General features: G+C 46.8%; 1 protein-coding gene across 5 annotated transcripts in view; it reads right to left on the reverse strand.

The window, feature by feature from the left end:
* Positions 1–401: 401 nt before the first annotated feature.
* The window catches only part of KLHDC4 (kelch domain containing 4), a 75,146-nt gene continuing 51,090 nt past the window's right edge, over positions 402–24,457 (reverse strand). For all 5 annotated transcript variants that reach the window (XM_039503143.1, XM_039503145.1, XM_039503144.1 and 2 more), the window contains 7 exons: positions 23,688–23,780; positions 22,703–22,862; positions 13,720–13,801; positions 10,789–10,997; positions 8,824–9,232; positions 1,864–1,983; positions 402–1,012 (listed from right to left, as the gene is read on the reverse strand). In XM_039503143.1, coding sequence (XP_039359077.1) covers positions 837–1,012; positions 1,864–1,983; positions 8,824–9,232; positions 10,789–10,997; positions 13,720–13,801; positions 22,703–22,862; positions 23,688–23,743 — 1,212 coding nt within the window. In that variant the 5' untranslated portion in view covers positions 23,744–23,780 and the 3' untranslated portion in view covers positions 402–836. The remainder of the gene's footprint in view (positions 1,013–1,863; positions 1,984–8,823; positions 9,233–10,788; positions 10,998–13,719; positions 13,802–22,702; positions 22,863–23,687; positions 23,781–24,457) is intronic.

The following is a 24,457-nucleotide window of genomic DNA, read 5'->3' on the forward strand; positions in this document are numbered from 1 at the left end:
TCACACCTCCGTCCTCAATTCACCTGGTCAGCTCTTGTCGACACCAGGAGAACTGCCAGCCCAGTACAGAAACAGGACTATTAGTGACTAAGCAGTCTGGCCCTCAGGAGGCTTTCCCCTTCACGTTGTCCGAGCACTCGGGGACAACAGACCCGCACTAGGAAAGAGATCTTAGTTAAACCTGAAGAGGAGTGAACTTGCAGAGGTCCTAAATGGAACTGCTTTGCATTTGAGCCTAAAATGGATCTATAGACTGTTTTGCCAGTAAGAAAAAACAATGGTATCAATGGGGTGATTAAGGGGATTCTGGTGGATCCAAAAGGGGCCCCCCCAAAGTTTATTTTGCAAGGCAAGAGCAAAGGAATTAAAAGTTAGGAGGGTTAATTAAGGAAAAAACAAAATGACTCAACCAAACAACTTTATTATGAAAGCACTTAGAAAAAAACCATACCCAGCCCCTGGCCAGATGAAGGACATTTGGGACTAGGAACCTCAAGTGATGTTCTGATTCTATTAAGCAGTCTCTCTTCAGCCAACTTAAACAGCTGTCAACAAAATTACAATGTGTATTCAAATCTCAGCAGAACACATTCCTGGCCAGCAATCCTGTTTACGAAGGCCTGTTTACAGGGTGATAATGGCAGAAATATACTGTTAGCAGAGAGGCACGCCAACCTTGGACTGCCCGAGACATTAGTGCGTAGCAGCCAGGGACCTTCGGAACCTACAGTACATACCAGGTAAGAGGTACATCAGGTTTAGATGGTTGGTTCAATTGGCCATTGTCCCAGTGAGGTGTCTGCACCCACACTGCTCATTCTCAGCAGCACGTGCATCTAGACCGAACCTTCATAAAAAGTCTTTGCCATTGCATGTGCCAATTTCGCCACCTTCTTCTCCTTCGCATCAGGGCCCATATTGTGGCGGGCTAGTTTAATCCAGTATTGCTCAGTCCTGGGCAGATAGTCTGTGTATTTCTCATCAAGCTGAACAGATGGGTGCTGCTCCTCTTCTAGCACACGACAGGAGGGAAACAGAAAGGAAGAGAGAGGTCACAAACAGCTGATGAAAGCAATCTGCTTGCCCATGTGCCGGGCCGGTTGAGAGGACGCTGCAGCTAACATATTTTAATGCCACAGTTTAAAGACTATCGATAGCTAGGGGAAATGGTTTTTCTCCCCAGGACACAGGGAAACGTGGAACAGAATGTACTGTGGAAATATAATTTCTTTTGGAAAGCTCAACTTGCCGCTGGATTTTTGCCTTTTTAAATTAAAGGACTAATAGCCCTGGTTGGAAAGGCAAACAGACACATGTGCAGTGCACACATACTTTCTCCAATACCTCAGTTCAGATCTGAAACATGCCCTCTCCCCAGCCAATATCCGCATTCTGAGCCTACGCGTAGCTGTGTCAATGACCTCAACCCTGACCTGCAAAACTCCCAGCATCTCTTTCTGAGACAGAGGCGGGAAGTAGTGGTCTGAGCACAGGACAGCAAAGCCAGCAGATTTCTGACCCATGACACCACATCCCTCCCTGACGGTTTAGTGAGGACTGACACTTGTAAATGTTCCCTGAAGGTGAAAAGCGCTGGGCCATTACCTGTTCCTAAATTCCCTGTAGCTTCTTATTGCTGGAAAATCCCAGTGGGCTCAAGCTGTCATTAAAAGCTGGCTTGGGTTGCTAATAAAGCACAGCAGTTTCAAATTCTGAAGCCACTTCATAAAACCAGAGACAAGGCTGAAAGCTCTAGAACATCACAAACTGGAGCAAGGCAGCCAAAATTGCAGATGTGGGGCAAAACACATCCCAAACAACTACCAATCCCTGTGTTCTTTTAATTCCTTTTAGCACAATTACCTTCATCATCTTCACTCTCTTCATCAGAGCCCTCCTCCTCCTCCTCATCACCTCCCTCTGCACCTTCCACATCATCCCCCTCCTCATCGGACTCGGACTCTTCCAGCCATTCTTGAGTTTCTTCAACAGTAAAACAAACATACACAATGAATAAACAAAACACAATAAACCCTCTTGGGGTGGCTGGAATTGTTACTGGGAGAATGAGACAGTCAGACAAGTGTCCCGTCTTTCTGAGCTGAGCAGTCATCACATAGCCACCCTGCAGTTCAGCTACCATGAGACACCAAGTTTTGAACTACAGTAACTCCTCGCTTAACACTGTAGTTATGTTCCTGAGAAATGCAATTTTAAGCAAAATCATGTTAAGCAAATCCAATTTCCCCATAAGAATTAATGTAAATAGGGGGGTTAGGTTCCAGGGAAATTTTTTTCACCAGACAAAAGATAGATATATATATAAATATAAAATGATATTTCACCAGACTATATATATATATATATATATATATATAAAAAATGTGATAAACTCAGGCCAGTTGGGTACAGCAGAATAGCTGAAGGCAGATATACTGGCCACTGGATTAACAGTTTTCTGTTCCCTGACTGACCAGAGCAGGGGCTGCTCCAGGCTAATGAGAACACCTGACTCTAATTAACCTGTAAAGAGTCAGGTGAGGCCATTCAGTTAATGTGACCACCTGACTCTAATTAAGGCCCTGCTGTTACTATAAAAAGGGCTCACTCCAGTCAGGCAGAGGAGCCAGAGGAGAGGAACTGCGGCTGAAGGGCTGGTTATTGAAGACACCCTAAAACATCGTTAAAGGAGCCCTAAGGTAAGGGTGAAGAAGGGAGAAGCGGGAGAGCTGTGGGGAAGTGGCCCAGGGAAATGTAGCAACTCTGGCAGTGAAAGGTTGGCTGCCAACAACTGCTACCATTAGGGTCCCTGGGCTGGAACCCGGAGTAGAGGGCGGGCCCGGGTTCCCCCAACCCTCCACTACAGGAACAGCTCCTGGTAGGGGAAGTCAGGTCCCTGTCAGGATAGGAGGCTGAACAGAGACTGTGGGAGTTCTCTCACCAACCTCCTTGCAGCCTATGATGAAAAGGGCTCAGTAGACTGTAACCCTGGCCCTAGAGAGAGAAGGGCTATGTGGAGGGTCACAGTGAGCCACTGAGGCTAAGCATAAACCGCCTAGAAGCGCAGGACCCACAGGAGCAAGGTCAGAGCTCTGCCACAATATATATATATATATATATATATATATATATAAGTAGATCAGCAAGTTGAGACAGTAGCTGCTGCCAGCAAGCTCCCTCCGTCCTGAGCCCTGTCGTGTCTCCTCCCCCCAGCTCACTCTATGGATATGGGGTAAGTGGGGTGCAGGAGCAGGGGGAGGGGGACACCCTGACATTAGCCCCCCTCTTCTCTCTCCCTCCACAGCAAGCAGGAGGCTCCGGGGAGCAGCTCCAAGGCAGAGGGCAGGAGCAGCACATGGCAGTGGGGGAAGGGACAGCTGAACTGCTGGCAATCGATAGCCTGCTGGGCGGCTGCAGCACAGGGAACTTAGGAGAGCGGGGAGCTGATAGGGGGCTGCTGGTCCACCCTGGTTCCAAGCCCCCACCAGCTAGCTGCAACGGGCTGCTCTTCCTGCAAGCAGTGGACAAAGCAGGCGGCTGCCAAATGATGTTAGAAGGGAGCACTGTGCAACTTTAAACAAGCATGTTCCCTAATTGATCAGCAACCTAACAACGAAACAACGTTAACCAGGACGACTTTAAGTGAGGAGTTACTGTACTGATTAGAGTTTATACGCATGCATGAAACAGGAAAGAAAAAAAAAAAAAAGGCCAACAACAACTATGGACGACAGCATGGTTCAGAGCCTGGGTTGACCAAGAATCAGGACACCTACGTTCAATTCCCACCTCTGCCATCTGCTGTGTAACCTTGGGCAAGCCATTTCATCCATCCGTGCCTCAGTTTCCCCTCTCACCCTTTGTCTGTCTTGTCTATTTAAACCAGGGGTTCTCAAACTGGGGGTCGGGACCCCTCAGGAGGTCATGAGGTTGTTACATGGGGGCACTGCGAGCTGTCAGCCTCCACCCCAAACCCCACTTTGCCTCAAGCATTTATAATGGTGTTAATTTATAAGGGGGGGGTCGCCCTCAGAGGCTTGCTCTGTGAAAGGGGTCACCAGTACAAACGTTTCAGAGCCACTGATTTAAACCGTGAGCTCTTCAGAGCATGGACTGTCTTCCGCTATGCCTGTACAGCACACCTAGGACAACGGGACCTCGATCCTGGCTGGAAGGTCTAAGTGCTACCATAATACAAGTAATAAAAAAATAGTAAGAAATACAATGTTGGAGCCTGCCCCACAGTCTCATTGGATTGTAAGCGCCTCAGGGCAGGTGGCTTGCCTTCACAATCGCACCTCAAACGATGCTGGCTGCTATACCAATAATCAATGAATATGAATAAATGAGACTGCTGACAATGCTGTGCAATGCCACATGGGATGGGAATTCAAGGGCTCAACTTCCATGCTCCCAGTTTCCCTCCTACTGCCTGGCCTCTTCCACACGAGAGCAGCACAGAGAGGCACTGAGTGAACACGGGAAGCAATGAAACTGCACCATAAGGCCACTGAGGGAGAGGAGAGAGGGGGAGGGAGAAGAATAGGGCAATGCCATCCAGATATCTAGTTATACAGATGTGAAAATGAGAGGGGGTTGAAGACACAGTGTTACCAGAGAACCTGTTCTCTAAACTCACCTCAAAATCACATGCCAAAGCTATTCAGTGAGACCCAAGGACCTGGCTTTTAAAGCTTTACCCTCAGGGGCATTTCTGAATCGATTTGACTGGGAGCACAGGGAAGCATCAGTGGTTCTGGCCTCTCTGAGGACCGTGGGTACTGAGGTGGATTTAAGTGAAAGCTCGGAGTGAACATGCTGTAGGTGGATTCCTTAGGGGAAAGACCTGGATTAACTTTCCAAACATCATGCAGAGAAGCCTCAGTCAGTATCGCCTGCCAGACACTGCCCCACTCCTAGAGAATAACCAACAGGCAACATGCTTGCATGGCTACCCTGAAAATCTGGACCTCCAGATCCCTTTGGCGGTGCGCAAGAGCTGCCGTGGTTAGCGGCAGGCCGCAATGAGCTCCGAAAGCGTGGGGAGTGTCTAGGCTAGGGTGTCACAATCATGTGTGGAATACCCTGCTTCACGCCGGTCGTTTTCACACATCTATATACTGAAATGTGCTCAATTCTTGTCCCTCCTGCTGACTTCAAAGTGACCCCATTGATGATTTTATCACCTCCTCACAGCTCACGTGAGGGGGAAGCCCCTTTATTTCTGGCTGTGGAGAACCACTCCCAGTAGGAAGCGAGTAGACTTGGGTCAGAAGATTTCCCAAATTCCTTATCCTCCCTGCATTCACCCCCAGGCAAAACTTACTTTTACACACAAAAAAATTAGGAGAGGCCATAAACATTCTTTATGACAAGGGGATTAAGGGAAGAATTTGTGATCCCACAATAAATAAGGCCAGTCGACTGGAGGTCATGAGGCCAGGGAAGGGTCTCGTACAGATTAATCTATGCCAAATTTAGTTCCGCTGTGTGTAAAGGGAGCCTGCTGCCAGCAATCTAAAGAATACGATCCCTCCTGAAATCTGCTCTGCAATGATTCACCTGTTTCCATGTTGCCCTAAATAGACCATTACTGAAAGACTGTGGCTTAGGTGAGATTTGTCCCCAGTTACCATTAGTGCTGGAATAAGGCTAACTCTGACTGTCCTTAAAGTATCAGGTGCTGTGCAGGTGAACTCTAGGTTGAAATTGAAAGCAGGCAGGACAATGGATGCAGAGATCCATACCATGTGCATGAATTCAGACTGTGGCTTTGAGAACAGGATTTTATGTCGGAGCTGCTCTAGTCTGCCTGTCTGGGAGAAAGAAAAAACAAACCTGCTCTATCAATCATCATCATCATGATTGTTGCACAGCACAGTGGCTGGAGCACAGGAGAGGGACTCAGGAACCCTTGAGTTCTCAACCCTACCTGTGCCACAGACTTTCACTGTGGACTTCGGCAAATCACTTGACCTCAACTGACTTAACTTCATTTGTGAACTGAGGACGTAATTTCCTCTCTCGCCCCACTGGCTGGCAAAGATTCACTTCCCTCCAAAGACAGGAATGACAAATGGCTAGTTTGGAGACTACATGTGAATATACAATGAGTGAGAGGAAGGATGATGTAGTAGTTCCTTGGTTCCAGTCCATGGTCCGCCACAGACTTCCTGTGTGACCTTGAGCAAATCACTTAGCCTCCCAGGGTTATGTCTACGCTGCAGTTAAAAACCCTCTGCTGGCGCGTGCCAGCTGACTCAGGCTCGTGGGGCTGTTTAACTGCAGTGTAGATGTTCAAGCTCAGGCTAGAATCTGGGCTCTAGGGCCCTGCGAGGTGGGAGGGTCGCAGCCTCTACACCGCAATTAAACAGCCCGTTAGCCTGACCCTCTTAGCCTGAGTCAGCTGGCCTGGGCCAGCAGTGGAGGTGTAATTGTGGTGTGAACATACCCTCAGGGTACATCTTCACAGCCAAAAAAACCCCACAGCAGCGAGTCCCATAGCCTGGGTCTACAGACTCCGGCTCACAGGGCTCATGCGACAGCGCTAAAAATACACTTGTGGATGTTCTGGCTCAGGCTTGACCTCCGGGCTGTGAAGCCCGGGGAGGGGGGTGGGTTTCAAACCGTGAAGCAGAACATTGAAAAGCTGTTTTTAGCAGCGTAGTGCGAGTCCCGGAAGCCGGAGTCTGTAGACCTGGGCTCGGAGACTCGCTGCCGTGGGGGTTTTTTGCTGTGGAGGTGCCTTGGTACCCTACCTATAAAATGGAGATAGTAGCCCTGCTCTGCCTCCCGGGTGCTGTGCGGATCAACATATTAAAAGACTGCGAGGCGCTCGGATATTATGGTCTTGGGAGCCCGTTGTGATAACTGGGCCTAAAAATTGACCCTAATTGTGAGCTCAACCGTAAAATGTATGTGAAAGTCCGTAAGATGTCACAATGACCTCTAACGAGAGATGCTGATGGCAAAAAGCCTGAACGGGAGACAGAAGAACTGCACTAGTCCAAACCAAAAGACTACAAGTGCTGTGTTAAGATCATGCCTGGTAAACAAGGGAAGTGTGAGACTGGAAATCAGTGAACCAAAACTGGTATTTTGGAAACGAGGCCTAACTGGTGGACAAAATGATGAGGGGGGTGGGCTATTTCACCCACCACTCCCTTTGGGGTCCTTGAAGGAGACGACTTTGGGAGAAAAACTGACTACTGGAAGGAGCTTCATCATTATGGCTGCTACCCCACTGTCTCCTGGGACCCCGGACCTTCCTTGTCCTAACCCTGAGAGACGCTCTGACCAGACAGAGCCAGAAAGAAGAACCGAGGTGACACCACCACCTTTTCTGGCTATAGCTGAATCCCAAACACCATCTGGGATGAAATGGGATCGGACTTTTAATGAATACTTTACATTTTAAAGGCTTTAACTCTTTTTCGATCTTTTCTGTATCTTTAATAAGAGGTTAAAAAGGATTTGTAACAATGTGTTTGCCATGGTGCTAAGGAGGCTAAAGTCTCTGTATAGCAAATGTTGGACAGTGACTAGGTTCCGTTAACACCATAGGACCATTTATTCCATCTACATTAATATAACGGGCTCTACAAGTACCCTAGACAGAACGATGAGATATGGAGTAATGGTTTTACTCTGGGCTTCTCCACTCATGAGCAGTATAGCCATTCCACACCCACGCCAATGGAACCCATCTACCACACAGCACCATGCATTCTGTTCACGCTACAATATTGTACTGAAGAACTATTTCTACAGTGATTTCAAGAATTCAAACACTTATTAACTGACATTGTGTGTAGACCTCCAAAGACCAGCTCCCTAGTTTCAGAAGTCCAGCTGTACAGCCCACAAGGGGAGAGAAAAAACTTTAAAAACAGTTTAGAAACCTCTACAACATTATCTAAAATAGCAATATTTGCACATGATAATGCTGTGTTTTAAGGTGTGATATCCTGCTGTCTACCAGAGTGGAGTAGATCATATTGGACAGGGAGATTATTCACAATTCTTCTTCTTTTTTTGCTCTGATGCTTCATGGTATATTGGATCTTAAACTAGTTGCTAGTCCAGAAATGAGCACCCTTAAACGGCACATATTTGAGAGGGAGGCTGAGAAAGAAATGTTCTGTGGCAGGGAGATGGCAGCGATCTGAGAACTGCTCAGAAGTTTAGAATGTGTCTTTGGGGAGATGATGTAAGGGCAGAGTGCAGGTGGGATTAAAGAAGCAAGATAAATGCAGTTAATCACCTGGCTATCACCACTACTTACACTCCGTGCTATAAAAATTGTAATTAACTGGTATGTGGTCACAATTACACGTGTGTTTGCAAGCCACTGCCCTCTGCTGGATGGAATCAGAACTACACACCTGTGCACCAAAGGACTTATATTGCTATCAGCAAACAGAGATGCTCCTTCAGCTTACATTTTAAGTGCATACGTTTTCAAAGCAGGAGGATCCGAGTTCTGTCCCTATCCTCAACAAAGTCCTAAGCAGCCCAAGCATGCAGTATGGCGATAACTGTGAAGTACCTTGGTGCCCACGGATTTGTACCCTCCCAAGCTATGGTCTCTCTGGAAAATGCCAGCGTTCAAAGGGTTAATTTCAGCTATGGAGAAAGCCACTCCATTTTTTTCATGGTGCTGCTGAAAACCCCACCTGCCCAAGAGCCCTCTTGGGAGGTGCAGGTGCTGTATCTGCTGGAGATGGTGCTGGCAGGGCTGGCATGGGCACGCTGAGTGGATGCCAGCGTTGAGTATTCTGCCTGAAATGCACAAGAAAGGATTAACCCGTAGCAATAACTTACTTGGATCCATCTCCACCAGGACCTTCCACTCCTCCATCTTGTGGAGGTCGATGCTATAGAGGTCATTGAGGGTGAACTGGCGATCCCCCACTTCGAACATCCCCCCGTAGATGTAGAGAACCCCATGCTTCACTGCCAGCATAGCGTTTGAACGTGGGCACGGCTCCACCTGCTCGCCGGAGGCTTCATCACTGGCCTCTTCTTCGTCTTCTGATTCGGACCTCACCGGCTCCACTTCAGGGGCAGAGACCACCTGCTTGATCGTCATGATGGTCCCATCCTCTGCCACCACCTCTTTGACGATCTCCACGGGGCCCTGAGGGGGCTGGCCCTCTGCCTCTCCATCCCCGGCACCCTCTGCCTCCGTCTTTTTGCCTCGCCTACGTTTCTTCTTCTCAGACTTAGGTCCCTATTGATAGGAAGCACATTAGAAAAGGGGTCAGAGAATACTGTACGCGACTGTGAATCTGAGCAACGCTGACGTACAGCATGGCTAACCCGCCATACAGTGATGAACACAATGCACTTAAATGCAATTTGGGGATTCAATTAAGGTTTGTTGGTGCCATAATTCTCAGAAGATGGGCACATGCTCCAACCAAAGAGTGACTGCCCTGCTAGCTGTGACGTGACCAACAGGAAAACATGGTGTGCAATTGCTTCTATTAATACAAAAGTATGTGCTGGGGCAGGAGAAACACAGCACACACTCTCACTCACACAGATCTCACTAGTTTGTGGCTGGCGCAAAATACGATGACCTGTGGCTGGCGCAAAATACGATGACCTGCCATTCTGAGAAATCAAAACACAGTGACTGAGCGCTAAATGACAGCACGTTAGTGGGAAGAACTCCAGGTCTTTCGGAGTGCTGTACCAAAGGGCTGGGAAACAGTTTGCCAGGAAATCAGAAGCCAACTTGCTCCTGAAGCTTTGCCTGTTGTTATGTGACTGGTTTTCCCTCTTTCAGAACAGACTAAGAAGCACTGGGGTCCGGAGGAAGGAAGTTGAGTCAGGTCGTCTGCACCCAGTTTACTCCTTGAAAACAGCTGGAGTAATGCCAAAGATCTGGGGCGACATGTCTGAAGGTTTAACATTCTATCTCCCCCTTCATCAGTCAGCTAAAGGGTACGTTTTCCCTGCAAAAAGAAGCATGTTTTTATATCAGGTTATCTCGCTGTAAAATCCACCATTGTGGTTTTTACCTCAATGTAACTAGTCCAGCTCAACTGTATATCCTTATGTCCTGGAGTTCCCCTTGACTAGCTACACTGAGATAAAAGCCACAGTGCTTTGTTTCCACAAGGATTCTATAATGAGATAGCTCCTTCAGTGTATCAAATTACGCAAAAGAGCTGTGACTTGTAGCTACACTCTGAACAGAATTAGATTTAAAACCATAACGAAGTCATACATGATAGAGGTATATAAAATCATGAGTGATGTTGAGAAAGTGGATAAGGAAAAGTTATTTACTTATTCCCATAATACAAGAACTAGGGGTCACCAAATGAAATTAATAGGCAGCAGGTTTAAAACAAATAAAAGGAAGTTCTTCTTCACGCAGCGCACAGTCAACTTGTGGAACTCCTTACCTGAGGAGGTTGTGAAGGCTAGGACTATAACAATGTTTAAAAGGGGACTGGATAAATTCATGGTGGCTAAGTCCATAAATGGCTATTAGCCAGGATGGGTAAGAATGGTGTCCCTAGCCTCTGTTTGTCAGAGGATGGAGATGGATGGCAGGAGAGAGATCACTTGATCATTGCCTGTTAGGTTCACTCCCTCAGGGGCACCTGGCATTGGCCACTGTCGGTAGACAGATACTGGGCTAGATGGACCTTTGGTCTGACCCGGTACTGCCTTTCTTATGTTCTTATGTTATGTTCTTATAAATCAGAGAAGCTTCAGATTCCACGGGCTAAGATAAACAGGGAGGATTTATTGTACATATTTTTCCAATACCTTTAGTTGTCCAAGAAACCAGCGGTTCTTTCCCATATCATAGAAATAAATATCACTGAAGAAGTCTCCTTCAATGCGCTCTTCCTCTTCTTCGTCATGCACACCTCCAAAGAGAAGGGATCGGTTATTGGGGCCTATTGCCACAGAGAAGCCAGACCTGGGAGTTGGTTTCACACCTGACGGGCTAAGCCGATTCCAAACCCACTTGTCTAGTAATGGAAAAAAGAGAAGGAAACAAAGAAAGTCAATTCGCACAGGGGGTGGCTGAAAATTCCAGCTGCTTCAAAACTTCAAAGGCCCTTCAATTCTATAGCAATATCAGCAAGAAACTCCCTGACCCATTTTAGTTTCCTTAGACAATTTATTTAAATAATGTTAATCATAACAATTTGCATTTGCCAGTTTAATCACCCAGCTAATCCATATGTTCCATTTTCCATTCTTTACCCTTAGAAAGCAATTGTGTATGCAAATAAATATTGTACATCTGCTCTTATAATACAGAAAGCCATCTTCGAGAGATGCTTTTCAGAGCGGGGCAGGAGGAAGCATGTGTGTGTTTAACAAAGGGAGGAGCTCATATTTCTGTTCATAGCACAGGTCGGACTGGCAAGGTCGGACTTAATTCCTCTGTTTATTTGCAGGCCTAGAATGCCATAAGCGGCTGCAATGCAAACTTTACCCACAGAGTGCATAGCGAGTAAGGTATTGGCCCTGGAATACAAAAAAAGCTGTCTCTAGGGATGATTGGGAAGCATGCCGCATTCTGGTACCTTTCCCAGGCCTCTTCTACCAGCAGACATGGCCTATGTTGCCTTTTAAGGGCTCTAGTCTTCCAGGAAAAAATACCAGGCTCACTCAACAGAGACTTCAGGTCACACTTAAAAGCAGTACCTCAGAGTGGAAAATAGCCTGCGTTCCAAGCCCTCCCCCTCCAAACCTTTCTAACCCAAACTTTTAGCAGCTCCAGTCCAGCTCTGAAATGCAAGACGCAAATATGTTGTAACCTACATAGGACTGAGTGGGCATTGGTAGCCATGCAAACCAAAATCCAGCAGTGGGTCACTGCAGAGTAGCGTGCCTAATCTGTGTGTCTGGGGAGAGAACAGGGTTCATACTGGGACCGGCAAGGTGACAATTGCGGAAAGGTGCACGGAAGAAGAATTAAGCCTTGACTTGCCAAACTGACAACCCTATCCAGCTTACTCATTTGGTTCTATAAACAGTGGCTAGTGGATATTAAACAGGAAAGATGATAGTAGGCAGAGATGGGAAACACCCACTAGATAGATGAGTCATTCACCCTGTATGTACAGGACACAGATCCTGTATTGACAAGAAAGCAAGCGAGGGCCAGGTTTTCAGAGCTGTACAGATTCGGCTCTGGGGAACGGACATGCCAAAATTTTGTTTTGAGAAAAAAAAATCCAAAACAACAACATTTTGTTTTGACCTTAACAAAACTTTCCCGAGGCTCCGAGCTGCCCCGAATCCTAACAGCCTGTGAGGTGGGGAGCCTGGGAGCACATGCATGGCAGTTCTAACTTGTAACACGGCCCTTCCCTTCCCCTCAGCTAGTCTGGGCCTGGGCCTCCCTACGGGCAGAGAATGCCAACTGGGAAAAACTGCACAGGGGGTTTACTGCGTGCACAAATGAAGACTCAGATGAGCAAGCACCAAACCCAACAGCATAAGGACAAGAGCTAGCATTTACACTTTGGTTTCCGGACTTGAAAGTGTGGCCTAACCAGAGGCAGGCTTGAACCAGAGCAATGGACCTCCCTATCCCATTGTGATGGAGGCTGGATCTAGAGGCAAACATTGCTACCTGGGGCTGAGTCAGAACCAAATCTGGACACCACAGAACACTGGAGAACTTTGGATTCAGTCCTAAACCCAGATCTGAGCCAGATCTCAAACTCAGCCCTAGCCCTAGCCCTAACCCACTGGGCCTGCCAGTTTGCTCTCCCTACATACACATCACGGCTAGTACTAATCACAGCTCCAAAACCTGTATCAGCAATTGGCTTGGGCTGCGCACAGAGGCACTGCAGCAAGAAGTAGCAATGACACACCCTGCTGCATTCCCTTTCCACAGCTGAATCGCAAACCAGCAGCACTAGCATCATTTGACCCTTTCTCTGCTTCAATTCCTTTGCTATTTCACTTACTATGTTACACTGTTTCTGTCCTGTCCGTCAACAAGGTGCTTTAAAGGAGCAAATCCTATACTGCTCCTATGGTCCTGCAAGTCTCTGAACATCAGTGACCCAGTATGATTCCATTGCTGGGAGAGGGGCAGCACTGGAGGAACCTGCACAAAAATCATGCACCCTCTCTGTGCCAGAGATCCCATCCCTGCAAGGATTGCCATGCCCCTGGCATGTGGGGTAGCAGGCATAGGGGAGGGCAGGCATGCCATAGGATCAATCTCTTACAGAGAGCAGATACAGCAATTGTGAAATCTACTGCAGCTTTAGGGCCACAGAAACAGATGCTGAATAGACATGAGTGCCTAACAATTCCTTCTCCATTGTCCTCTACAAAGCTGCCTGCAGGTAGGGGAAGGTTTGTCCCTAAATGCCCCACATGTCACCCAAGGAAGAGGAGCAATTCATCTCATCTTCCCATTCAACTTGTATTTTCCTTTTTTAAAGCAAGAATCCTGGTACAAATCCTCTAACTGCTCCTGGAAAGAAGAGAAATTCAAATCAACTTGTCCTGGGGAAGCGGTCCATCTGGTCCGCTTAGCATCAAGGCAGATCCAGTGACGTGGTGGTTTTCATAATTGGTGAAATTCGTTCTGGGTAGTTTTCTTTTTTTTTTTTTTTTAAATCATCGAGAGGGCAAGAGCATTGGCATACTAAAGCGGCTCAGCATCGACCACAACCAGGCCCTGTTCCCTCTTACAGTCGCTGAGAGGCAATTCACCTTCCTCCTTGCCCACGCCTTCAGCCTTCAGCAGGAACATGTCCGTGTGCAGGGTGCCTTTGTCAACATCTTTCTTAATTCTCTGCAAAGAAGAGAAGGATAAAACACAAAATGAAACATATTGCAATGGCCCAACACACCTGAATCTCCACAGCCTTGCACCTGGCAGTCATCTGCACCAGACTAGTAGCACTTTACACCCAGTTTGCAGAGCTGCAATTGACAACACAAGGGACAAGGCAGTAGTCAATCAGGCCCAGTATCCGTGCACCCCAGCATTTAACTAACTTGCTCAATGACTTCCTTCCCAGGGAGGCAGTTGCCATGCAAGACGGAGACGACAAGAAGGAAGTAGCTTTAAGTGGTAGTGACAAATTTTATAAAGAGAGAAAGAAGGGCATTACTGTGGCATCGAGAAACCCAAGATCTATTCCTGATATTCCACAGACTTCCTGAGAGACCCTCAGGCAAGTTACAAGCTCCGTGCCTCAGTTTCCCCATCTGTGAAATTGGGACAATGACACCTACTGGCACAGGGGTGTCATGACCCTAAATTCACTAGCGTTTGTAAGGTACTTTGGGATTCTGAATCAGAAGGCACAGCAGAAGCTGAAAGTACCGTATTATGGTTCAAGTTCCCCTGAACTTACATTATTGCTCTCCCAGGTCATCCTCAACTACAGTTGCCACAATTCCCACACGATCACTCAGGTCCCCTACACGGCCACGGCCAGTTATAACAGGAACTGAGGTGAGAACAGCCTTCTGCACCTTGACTAGGTCTGTCCCTGTAAGCGTTCAGAGGGCCTGGGAGCCTTTGGCATCAGCTTTCTCTGCTAAACAGAATAAAACAAGGGGCCCCATCCTGATCTTACTGAAGGCAGCAGCAAACCTCCCACCAACTATAGTGGGAGCAGGGCCATGCCTCAGCAGATGTAATTAGATGCCTGGTTTTAAATGCCATTCTTCTCCCCCACTTTTGTTTCTTATCCTATGAATTCCTGTACTTCGGTGCTCATAGCAACATGCGTTATTTGAAGGTAGCAGTATGCAATGCCACCGTGGGAGGTCTCTTAATAATGGCATTAGCCACCCATCCTTCAGTTTGAGCTCCCATTCTCATCCCCCCACGAGTGGTGGCATTCAACATTCTACACGCAACAGATTCATTCTGCAAACAGGATCCAGGGAGCGCAATGGGAAGTGGGCCCAAGCCAGGATGGTCTGGTTCAAAATTCAGGAGTGTTCAGATCCCGGATGTTGACTCTGGCCCATCTCAGAGAACACAACACAACTCCATCTCATACAGCATCTTGCATACAAAACATACCCAGATTTATAGAGTCCAAGGCCAGGAGGGACCATTGTGATCATAGTCTGACTTTGTGTATAACACAGGAAAGAACTTCCCCCAAGTAACGCCTACAGCAGATTTTAAAAAAACATCCAATCTTGATTTTAAATTGCCAGTGATGGAAAATCCACCACGACCCTTGGTAAATTGTTCTAATGGTTAATTACCCTCACTGTTAAAAACGACACCTTATTTCCAGCTTCAATTTGCCTAGCTTCAATTTCCAGCCACTGGATTGTGCGACCCCTTTCTCTGCTAGACTGAAAAGCCCAGTATCAAATATTTGTTCTTCACACAGGTACGTACATGAGTTCAATGCGACAGTTACAACAATAATAATACATTCCTAATAGTATATTATAGTATGATTATTGTTATAGGGTCAAATGTTATACTACTGGGAGAGAGGAAAGAGAAAGGCAGAGACAGAGGAAGGGGAGGCAGGACATGTTTCCAGCTGAGGTTTGAAATGGGAGATGGAGTGCACAGGGAGGCTGCAAGGATGGTGTGGAGAGATTCAGGGCAGCTGGTGGGAGCAGTGGAATGAGCTCTGGCAGGTTGGTTGAAGGACGATGGAGGAAGGTTTTTTAAAAACCAAAGGGCCAAATTCTGCCCTCAGGTCTGTCCACACCAGCTCCCGCTGAATTCAGTAGGAGCCTCCACACGTATCCGTAGGCAGAATTTGACTCTAAGGGGCTGATGCGAATCCCACCGAAATGAAAGAAAGTCTTTCCATTGACATCAATGGGCTCTAGACCAAGAGGACAGCTTGAACTGCGATATCTTAGCCCAATGCATCCCTGTTCTTCCCCTGAAATATGAGGGAAAAACACCCTGCATGTGGGTGAGAGAATCATTGTTTTAGCTCCCGCCCTGAGAATTCTCACCGCTGTTGGGACACTGGGACTTCGCCGTCCTTCGCACTTTTGTTGGAAATGGCATCCCACCCCACCAAAGAGGCCCAGTGGAGTCCCTGGGATGCTTAAAAGTGCTAACAGCCTTTGATCACTATTTGGCTCCCACTGACTCCAACAGAAACAGCGCTGGTGCCTTGATTTCTACCTGGGGTCTGTATCTTTTAAACTATGGGTGAGTATTAGTGTCCCTAAGGGTGAAAGGAAAGATAGTGATGCGCACTGCAATCCGGCTTTGTTACACATACATTACAGCGTCTCTCAGTAGTTGCTGGCTGAACCTCCCACAGCTTCCCACACCTAGCGGCCAGGGAAGGCACTCCCTCCCCAACAGCAAGGGGCAGATCAGTCTCCAGCCCCAAACTAGCCCCTGGCCTCTTCAGAGCCAACAACGTCAATTTACACGTGGGCTGAGACTTTTAAAGCACTCAGCACATGCCCAACTCTGTGGTGAGAGTTTTACCACTGATGTCAATGGGAGCAGAGTTAGTGATTTGAAAAATTCCACCCAGGGTGGTTATGGGGCATGAGCTCCTGTCCACAAACTCATGCAGATCCTCAAGACAACTTGAACCTTGGTTCCAGATGCTGAACAGCAAGTGTTTTGTCTGTTGCTACATCTCCAGCTCCCATATAACTGCATGAGAATGAAGAAATCCCAGGGATTCCTGTCCAAAAAATGCACTATGCTCTGGATTCTGCAGGCCTTAGTGTCCCCTACCTTAAATTTCAGCACAACAGTAGAAGTCTCCCAAGAAATACAGGTGTACACTTGACATCCAAACCTCTTCTTGCCTACCACATGCACTGGTGCTTGGACAGCACACCAGGAATTGTATCATTTGCCAGAACTGCCGCATTTGTTGGTGCACTGAATGGAAATACTACACTGGAAGTATTCTCCTCCTTTGGGGTGGTGCCCGGTTGCCTGCAGTGCTCTCTATATAACAAGCATCCAGCCCCAAACACAGTAGCCATTATTCCTGCTACAGAACTTGAGCTGAGCAAGGTAGGAGCTTTGGGAGGCTGGGGGCAGAAACTCTGTAAGAACAAACATCAATGAGATTTGTACCTTGGGAGAAAGAGGGAAACAGCAGGAGCTCTTTATGTCCACATCGGCTCTTATTAAGAGACAAAAAAACAAAACAAAAACAAGCCACACAGCAAATTTCTGACTTGATGTATATTTCTTGGGTGTAAGTAGGGGAGCTCTGTGCTGCAGGTGTCAGCACACACAAAGCCGGGAGCTTTCCGCTTTGGACAGTCTAGTAACCACCTCCCTGGGAGGAGCTTCCAGTGCAAAAAAAAAAAAGGCAAGAGAAAGAAAATGTTCCCCTCAGGGAAACACCCTGCAAATACCAATTCAATTAACATTGTACGTGTCCACATAAGCACCTCATCACAATAAAGGATTCATGTTGCTGTTTTCCCTACAATCCAAGCTATATTCTGGTTTTTATTTTTATTTTTTTTTTTTAACATAGGAGTACAAGCGAGTGTGTGTGCATGCGTGTGTGAGGGGCACATAACGATGAGGGGCATAGATCTGCTAACAGCACAGCGATCTGAACAGTGCAGGGTGGGAGGGGAATTACGTGTTCCGAGTACTGTCTGCTCCAATATCATAAGGGCTATGAGGAAGAATTGCATTATTTCTCATCTGAAAACCATGTGGCTCCCTGTAGTAAACACACTGTGTATGAAACATGATAATGCTTCATGGACGGAAAAAAATCGATGAGGTGGAGTGGGAGTTACAATTCCTTGTTTTCAAAGAGATGCCTCTCTCTCTCACACACACACACACACTTTCAAATTGCTGTCGAAATGCACAAACACCAAGCAAGATTACAAAGCACTATTATTCAACAGAAACATATGGTTACCCTCTGACCTGGCAATATTAAGCACCTTCCTTATCACACAGAGGTCCACATTTTTAAAGGGGCTTCCATCCTCATTCTAATTTCCCATCCACACCATTACATAACGTTGGCATCCAATTCCTTGTTTTGCAAGCACAACTCAGAGTGTTAGATCTCTACCTTATATTGTTTGCATCCACAATTCATAAATAACATGAGCCCTTTCCAAATTCAGAGTTCTCTGCAAGCATTCACTAATGAATACTCACCTCAGAGCCTAGTGTGGGAGGGAGGTCAGGCTTTTCATCTCCCTTTGACAGAAGGAGAAACTGAGGCACAGAGCGGTTAAGTGGCTTGGTCATAGTGTTTACAGCCGGGATAAGAATTCAGGGCACTCTATGGTGAAGCCATTGAAACTCAGCTCTGTCTTAACTGATTTTAAGTGCAAAATCAAAGACCATTGTTGAAAGTTCAAGCCACAGGAGTCTTGTTCTGTCCCGCATCCTGGCCCTTTTGATATTCATGAGACTCAGCAACTGATGACAATCACATTTCATCTCTGTAAGCATTTCAGCAAGTGAGAGCCTAACCAAATCTGCTTTTAAAAAGAAGCATTAGAAAGCTACCCCTTAAAATGAACTATGGCATACTTTGGTGCATTCAAAAATCTCTCCCCCACAAGGTGCCCTAATGCGGGTTCTAGCCAATTTTCACTGGTGAGGTGTAACAATATTAGCTTCCTGACGTCTCCCAGCTGCATTCAGAGTTCTAGTCAGGCACACTCTGCTAAGGTTGCCTAGCAATAGCACACTCTCGTTACTTTAAACAGCCCGAGATGCAGTAGCTGCAGAGCTCTCTCTCTGACACACACAAAAAAAGAAAGCCAAAAAAATGGGAATGTCTTAAAACCAAGACCAGTGGGTGAAGAATGAATATAAATTATCCAAGGGGATTTTTTTGTATAACCAGAGATAGCTGATAAGATCCCCTTAAGTTACTTTTCAAGGCATGAGGATGACAGTAGCCAAAGAAGTAGACCCTACTATTTTCAGCCTGCATGAAAATGAAAGAGAATATTTGCTACAATACACCTGAATAAAGGAACACTGTGAAGATATATAGTAGGTATATTGTTCCCAGTGTTATTGATAACATCGTAGATTAGTAAGGATCAAAGGATTTTGAAATTCATATTTACTTTTCACTATTTACCTGCTGGACATTTGCAATCTGCACTTCACTCGTCTTGGAGCAGGAGTGAAGGAGCCAAGGGGTTGGAGCAGGGGGCTGAGAGTCAAGAGCCTTGGGTTCGAGTCCTAGCTCTGCCACTGACCACCTATGTGCCTCGGACAAGTCACTTCATCCTCTCTAGCTCAGTGTGCCCATAATACTTACTGCTTAGCTACCTGACAGACTGGTCGTGAGGATCAACAGGTGCATTTCAGATGCTGTGCATCATACACACACCACAGCAGACAACATTTAGGCTGCAGCTAGGATCAAAACAGCAATAAGATTCATCATCAAGGCTAAAACTGCGTGGTCAGCTCCCTGCACTGTAGGGGCAGCTTTAAACCCACAGGCCCTGTACTATCCCAGGGCCCTGCACGATATACACTTCTGGCCCTCCAGCCCAAATGCCATGTAACGCTAACACCAGCAACACATGGCATAGACCAAATTCCCTCCCCTCCCTTGCTGCCTGCCTCCAACGCCTGCCCTTCCAGCTCACATGGCAGGCTGGGTGAGACAAGTGGACGGGCTGAGGGGGGGGAGGAGGAGGATCTTCTGGGGAGGGAAACGTTCCTGATCAAACGTGGGAAAATGAAAGCTGAGGTGACTTCACTTAGGGCTCCACAAAGCTTGTGTGGTGGTAGAGCAGCCTGGACGGCAGAGAGAAGGCTGAAGCTCCAACCTTAACAATGAACATCCTGGTTCTGAGTCAGATCATTTTCCCCCCAGCCATGCCTATTAAGCCGCATGGCTGAGCTGTTTGGAGACAGCGCTAACAAGGAGAAGCTATTACAATTGATACTTGCTTTCTTGAAACATATGTAACCTCCACACTGGAACTGGGCCCAGAGACCTCCATGCAAATTGCACCCGTCTACACCAGCTCTGACTTTGGCCCCAAGAAAAATCTCCAGCTGACTTTGTGAATGGAGCTCCATTTGGTCACTTGGCTTGTTACGCATGCAGGCTGCAGAGCCTCATTGCGTCTAGCTTAAATTTTTTCATAGCTCTCTTCACTGCAGTCTCTCTCGCTCAGTAGCTGAGGCAGGAACCGTGTCTTGCTCAGTGCTTGTCGAGCTTTGAGCAATGCCATTGGTTCTGAGTACAGCATCTCTCTCACTCACACACACACCCAAAACTGCACCCCTCTCATTGTCTCTGGAAGCCTGTACTCAAATTATTCTCAACAATACAGTTTGCTGATTGATTCACACTAAATCTAGAGAGATTCAACTCCATAATCAGCTGTCAGCAGAAATATCAAGTACTAAACAACCATTCGCTGTAATTTTACTCATCTCAGCAAATGAAACTATCAGGACAGGTCTGAAAATTGTCACCTTGACATCTCCTGGCAGCTACCGGCCACACAAATTAATTCTGTCCAGTGCATTGGGTTACAGTTTGTAGCTAAGATACAACAGGTCTTTGGATTTACCCACCAAGTGTGAAACTCACCCATGCTGTGGGGGACACACGCAAGGCCCCAGGTATCACTTATGCCCAGAACAGGGATGTGCAGGCAGATCAGTCATGCAGAGGGATGGTCTCCGCTCCCCTCTGTACTACACAGAAAGGGGTTCCATGACAGTCACGAACAGGGCTGTGTGCACTGAGAGGGGCCTCAGGATTTACCGGCCCAGTACCTCACAGAGTGTGCAGAGCAGCAGTTGCCGCTGTTTTAGCCTAAAAGCTTTCCTTTGGGTCCATGAGGAACTGCACTCTATTTGAATCCCTGCTCAGCGCCCTGCACAGAGGCCAGCTGTTTGGGCTTTAACCAGGAAGGTTGAATTTCAGCCAAACATTCTCGCTCAGCTCCTAACACTACTCATTTGCCAAATTCCTAAAAGAAAAGTAACCCAGAAACATTGCGACGCAGCTCAGCTTGGTACAGCAGCCAATGGTAACAAAACAAAACACACGAGCTTTAATTTCCACGGGCTGCAGCACACAACCCAATCCCAGTTGCTTGTCAGAACCCCCCCATCTGACAAGCAGGTTTTGCTGCTCTCCAGTCTTCAGAGCAATTGGGGAGGAAAAGCAAGGAGCAGGACAAAGCCTATTTGGGTGGAAAATCTTCCATATTGCTATTACTACTTAAACAAATGTGCATCCAAGAAGATGCAGCCATGAGCGCAGGGCGTGAGGAGGCACAAATGTTTCTAAATATAAAGATGGAATATTTTCCCTCTCTTCTTCGCTCATTTATTCAGATCGGAAGAACAGTGCATCCTCCTCCCCCGATGCTGCACTGCTGGAAGAGATGCCTTTCTGCTGAGTTATAAAACCCAGACCCTGCTGTTACGGGCTGCATTATAAACATTAAAAGCATTTGCAGGAGCCTTTTGCGAATGCTGCCAATGAAATGTTTACTTCCTGCCTCCCAGCATGGAGACAGGGACACTTGGTCAATGAGGACATATGGTCAAAAGGACTGGCCTGTATAAATTACCTTGATTAACAAGGCAAGAACCGGGCAAAGGAAGCCTGGTGCTGATCAAAGGTCTCCTTTTGGCTGACTGGGTTTGCAAACTAGCTGTGCTCCCATAACCCCTTCAGTAGTGCGAGAAAGGACATGCATGCTGGCAGCTACTGCCTTATTGCCATGTGTGCTGGAATGTAGCTGCCTCAGGGGCAATGGGGCCGAGAAGAAACACTTTCCTATCTGGGTTCAGGAGGGCGAGACATTCTTGGACACAGGCTGGGCATTTATATTCGCTTTGGGGTGGCATGACAAGGCCGGATGATATTATCAAGAAAGGACAGCCCATCTGCCACAAGTTGAAAAATCATGGGAAATACTGGTACTGATGCCTCCTATGTTCTGCCTGCTATTAAGTCCCCCAACCCCAATTTTGGCAGCTGTGGTCTTCAGTGTGGGTATCTAATAGATTGAGACATGACCCGTTAAGGGCCAGTGAACTCCCAGATGCTGGTTGTTACTGGCATGAGGCAGGAAAAGACCATTTATCAGACACTGGCCAGCGGGCCAACAGCCACTGATGATACTCTATTTAATGATAACACACTGGAATTTATCAGACACCGTCAGCAAACTTTGGTTCTGGAATCCTACGGCTCCAGGCCCAGCAAACCTGGGCTCAGAAAAACACATCATTCATTTACAGAAAACAACACAGGAGCTGCCAGACCATCAAGACCCCATGTCCCAGCCACTCCGGTATCCTGTCTCCAACAGTGGCCAGTACCACACACTTCAGAGGGAGGTGGAAAAAACGCTACAGTCGACAATTATGGGATAACCTGCCTGTGGGAGAGGTCTCTTCTGAACTCAGGGCTGTGAGTGGCTGGCATATGCTCTGAGATTTTATCTCCAGTCTTTTATCTACCTATTTTAGGTCCTTATCTGAGCCCCATTACTGTAATATCTGAGCACCTCACAATCTGTAATGTATTTCAACTGAACACCCCAGGGCGGCGCTATTATCCCCACTGTACAAATGGGGAACTCACGCACACAGAGTCTAAGTGACTTGTCCAAGGCTAGAGAGGCAGAGCAGGGAATTAACCCAGGTCTCCCAAGTTCTAGGCTAGGGCCCTAGCCAGCGGGCTATCCTTCCTCCGACTGCCCCAGCTCACCCAGAGGAGCCTCTTACCTGTTTGGAGTAGCCACCATAGATGATTATATTGCCCTCTGGAGTGGTAGCCATTTGGCAGCCAGACCTTGGAGCAAGGCCAGTCCCTGATGGAGACAGCTTGGTCCATGTGAAAGTGTCCAGGTTGAAGGCATACACATCGTTGTAATACACGTAGTCTCTAGTTAGGGCACACAAAGACTGTCATTTAGCACAGGGTAAAATGTCACTTCAGGGACGCAATGGGGACACTCTGAAGAGGTGGACAAGTAATTTAGCCCCTTGTGAGCCACACCTTTTAAAAGCAGGTTCATTTCCTCTGCAGCCGATGAATTTATGACATGACGTACAGTGTAAAATTTGAATTTGCTAGGGCAAAAATTAAAAGTGCGCAGCACCAATGTACAGCTGACAGCTGTACTTTAGCAGGTGGCAAAAACCTCTTCCAGATTCTCTGCTCTGTATTAACCATTACTTCCAAACAAGTCCCAGCAACTCCAGGCAAACAGTAGAATCCCACTGGGCAACAAAAGAGCTAACACATTAAGATTAACTACTTTTTTTGAGATCACCTGAGCCAATTAAAAAAAAAAAAGAGTGTAACACTCAAAACACCCTATTCTTCATTTAATTTATCTAGCTGATCAAAGAGGAGGTTGATCATGGTCTATAAGTACCTGCTTGGGGAGAAGATTTCTGATGGTAAAGGGCTCTGTAATTTAGCAGGCAAAGGCATAACAAGATCCAGCAGCTGAAAGCTGAAGCTTGGCACATGGAAATATGGTCTTAATCTTTAACAGTGACAGTAATTAACCAACAAAATAATTGACCACGGAATGCGATGGACTCTCGATCACGAGATCTTCAAAACAGGACTGGATGGCTAAAAGAGATATTCTAGCTCAACTACAAACTGTTGGGCTTGATACAGGAATGAAGAAGGCAGACTAGGTGACTGTCATGATGCCTTCTGACCTTAAAATCTATGAATCCTGGAGCAACCAACCTGGCACTCTCATGGAATCCTCCAAAGACGATTAACTGTCTCTTGCAGGCTACCATTCGGTGTCCACTTCTTCCCGAGGGCCCCCCTGTTACCCTGAAAAGCAAGAAATTACACTGATCAGTGAGGGTTCCTTTTACTGACTTCAGAGTTCGTTCTTATTTAAAGATATTGGCAACAGTTCGCTGAGCTCATTCAGCTTCTTTTCTAACAGCAAGGAGAGCGCGGAGAATTTTGCTACCTTAATAAAACGTACATTTTCTTGCAAAAATGTGTGTTCTTGCACCATTCAGTGTTTGCATAATAGGTATTTTGCAGTAATCGTTTCGTTCCTCGTGATGAAGTAATCTAATCTCTGTGCTACCCAAGATCTAGAAGCCTTCTCAGTTATGACTCAAGCAGCTAATTTTCCAGGAGAGTTTAATGAATAGCAGCTAACTCCCACGATTGAGAGAAAGACAGAGAAAACAACATGGTATAACGATCTGAATGCAGGACTGGGAGCCAGGAACTCCGGCATGCCAGTCCTGGTTCTGACACCGACTTCTCTCTGAGGTCTTGGGCAAGTCACTTATCCTCTCTGCCTCAATCTATCAGCCTGTACTAAGGATATAATACCTGACTAAGAGGAAAAACAGAGATGTTTACATAGTGTTTTTGTAAATCTCTTTGAATTCCTCAGATTAAGGCACTCTAGCGGTGCAAAGAGTTGTTATTATTTTAGACATTAAATAAGCAGGGGGATATAGATGGTCTTTTCAAGCCTTCATGAC

This window comes from Mauremys reevesii, linkage group 16 (genome assembly GCF_016161935.1).
Source record: "Mauremys reevesii isolate NIE-2019 linkage group 16, ASM1616193v1, whole genome shotgun sequence".
Lineage (NCBI taxonomy): Eukaryota > Metazoa > Chordata > Testudines > Geoemydidae > Mauremys > Mauremys reevesii.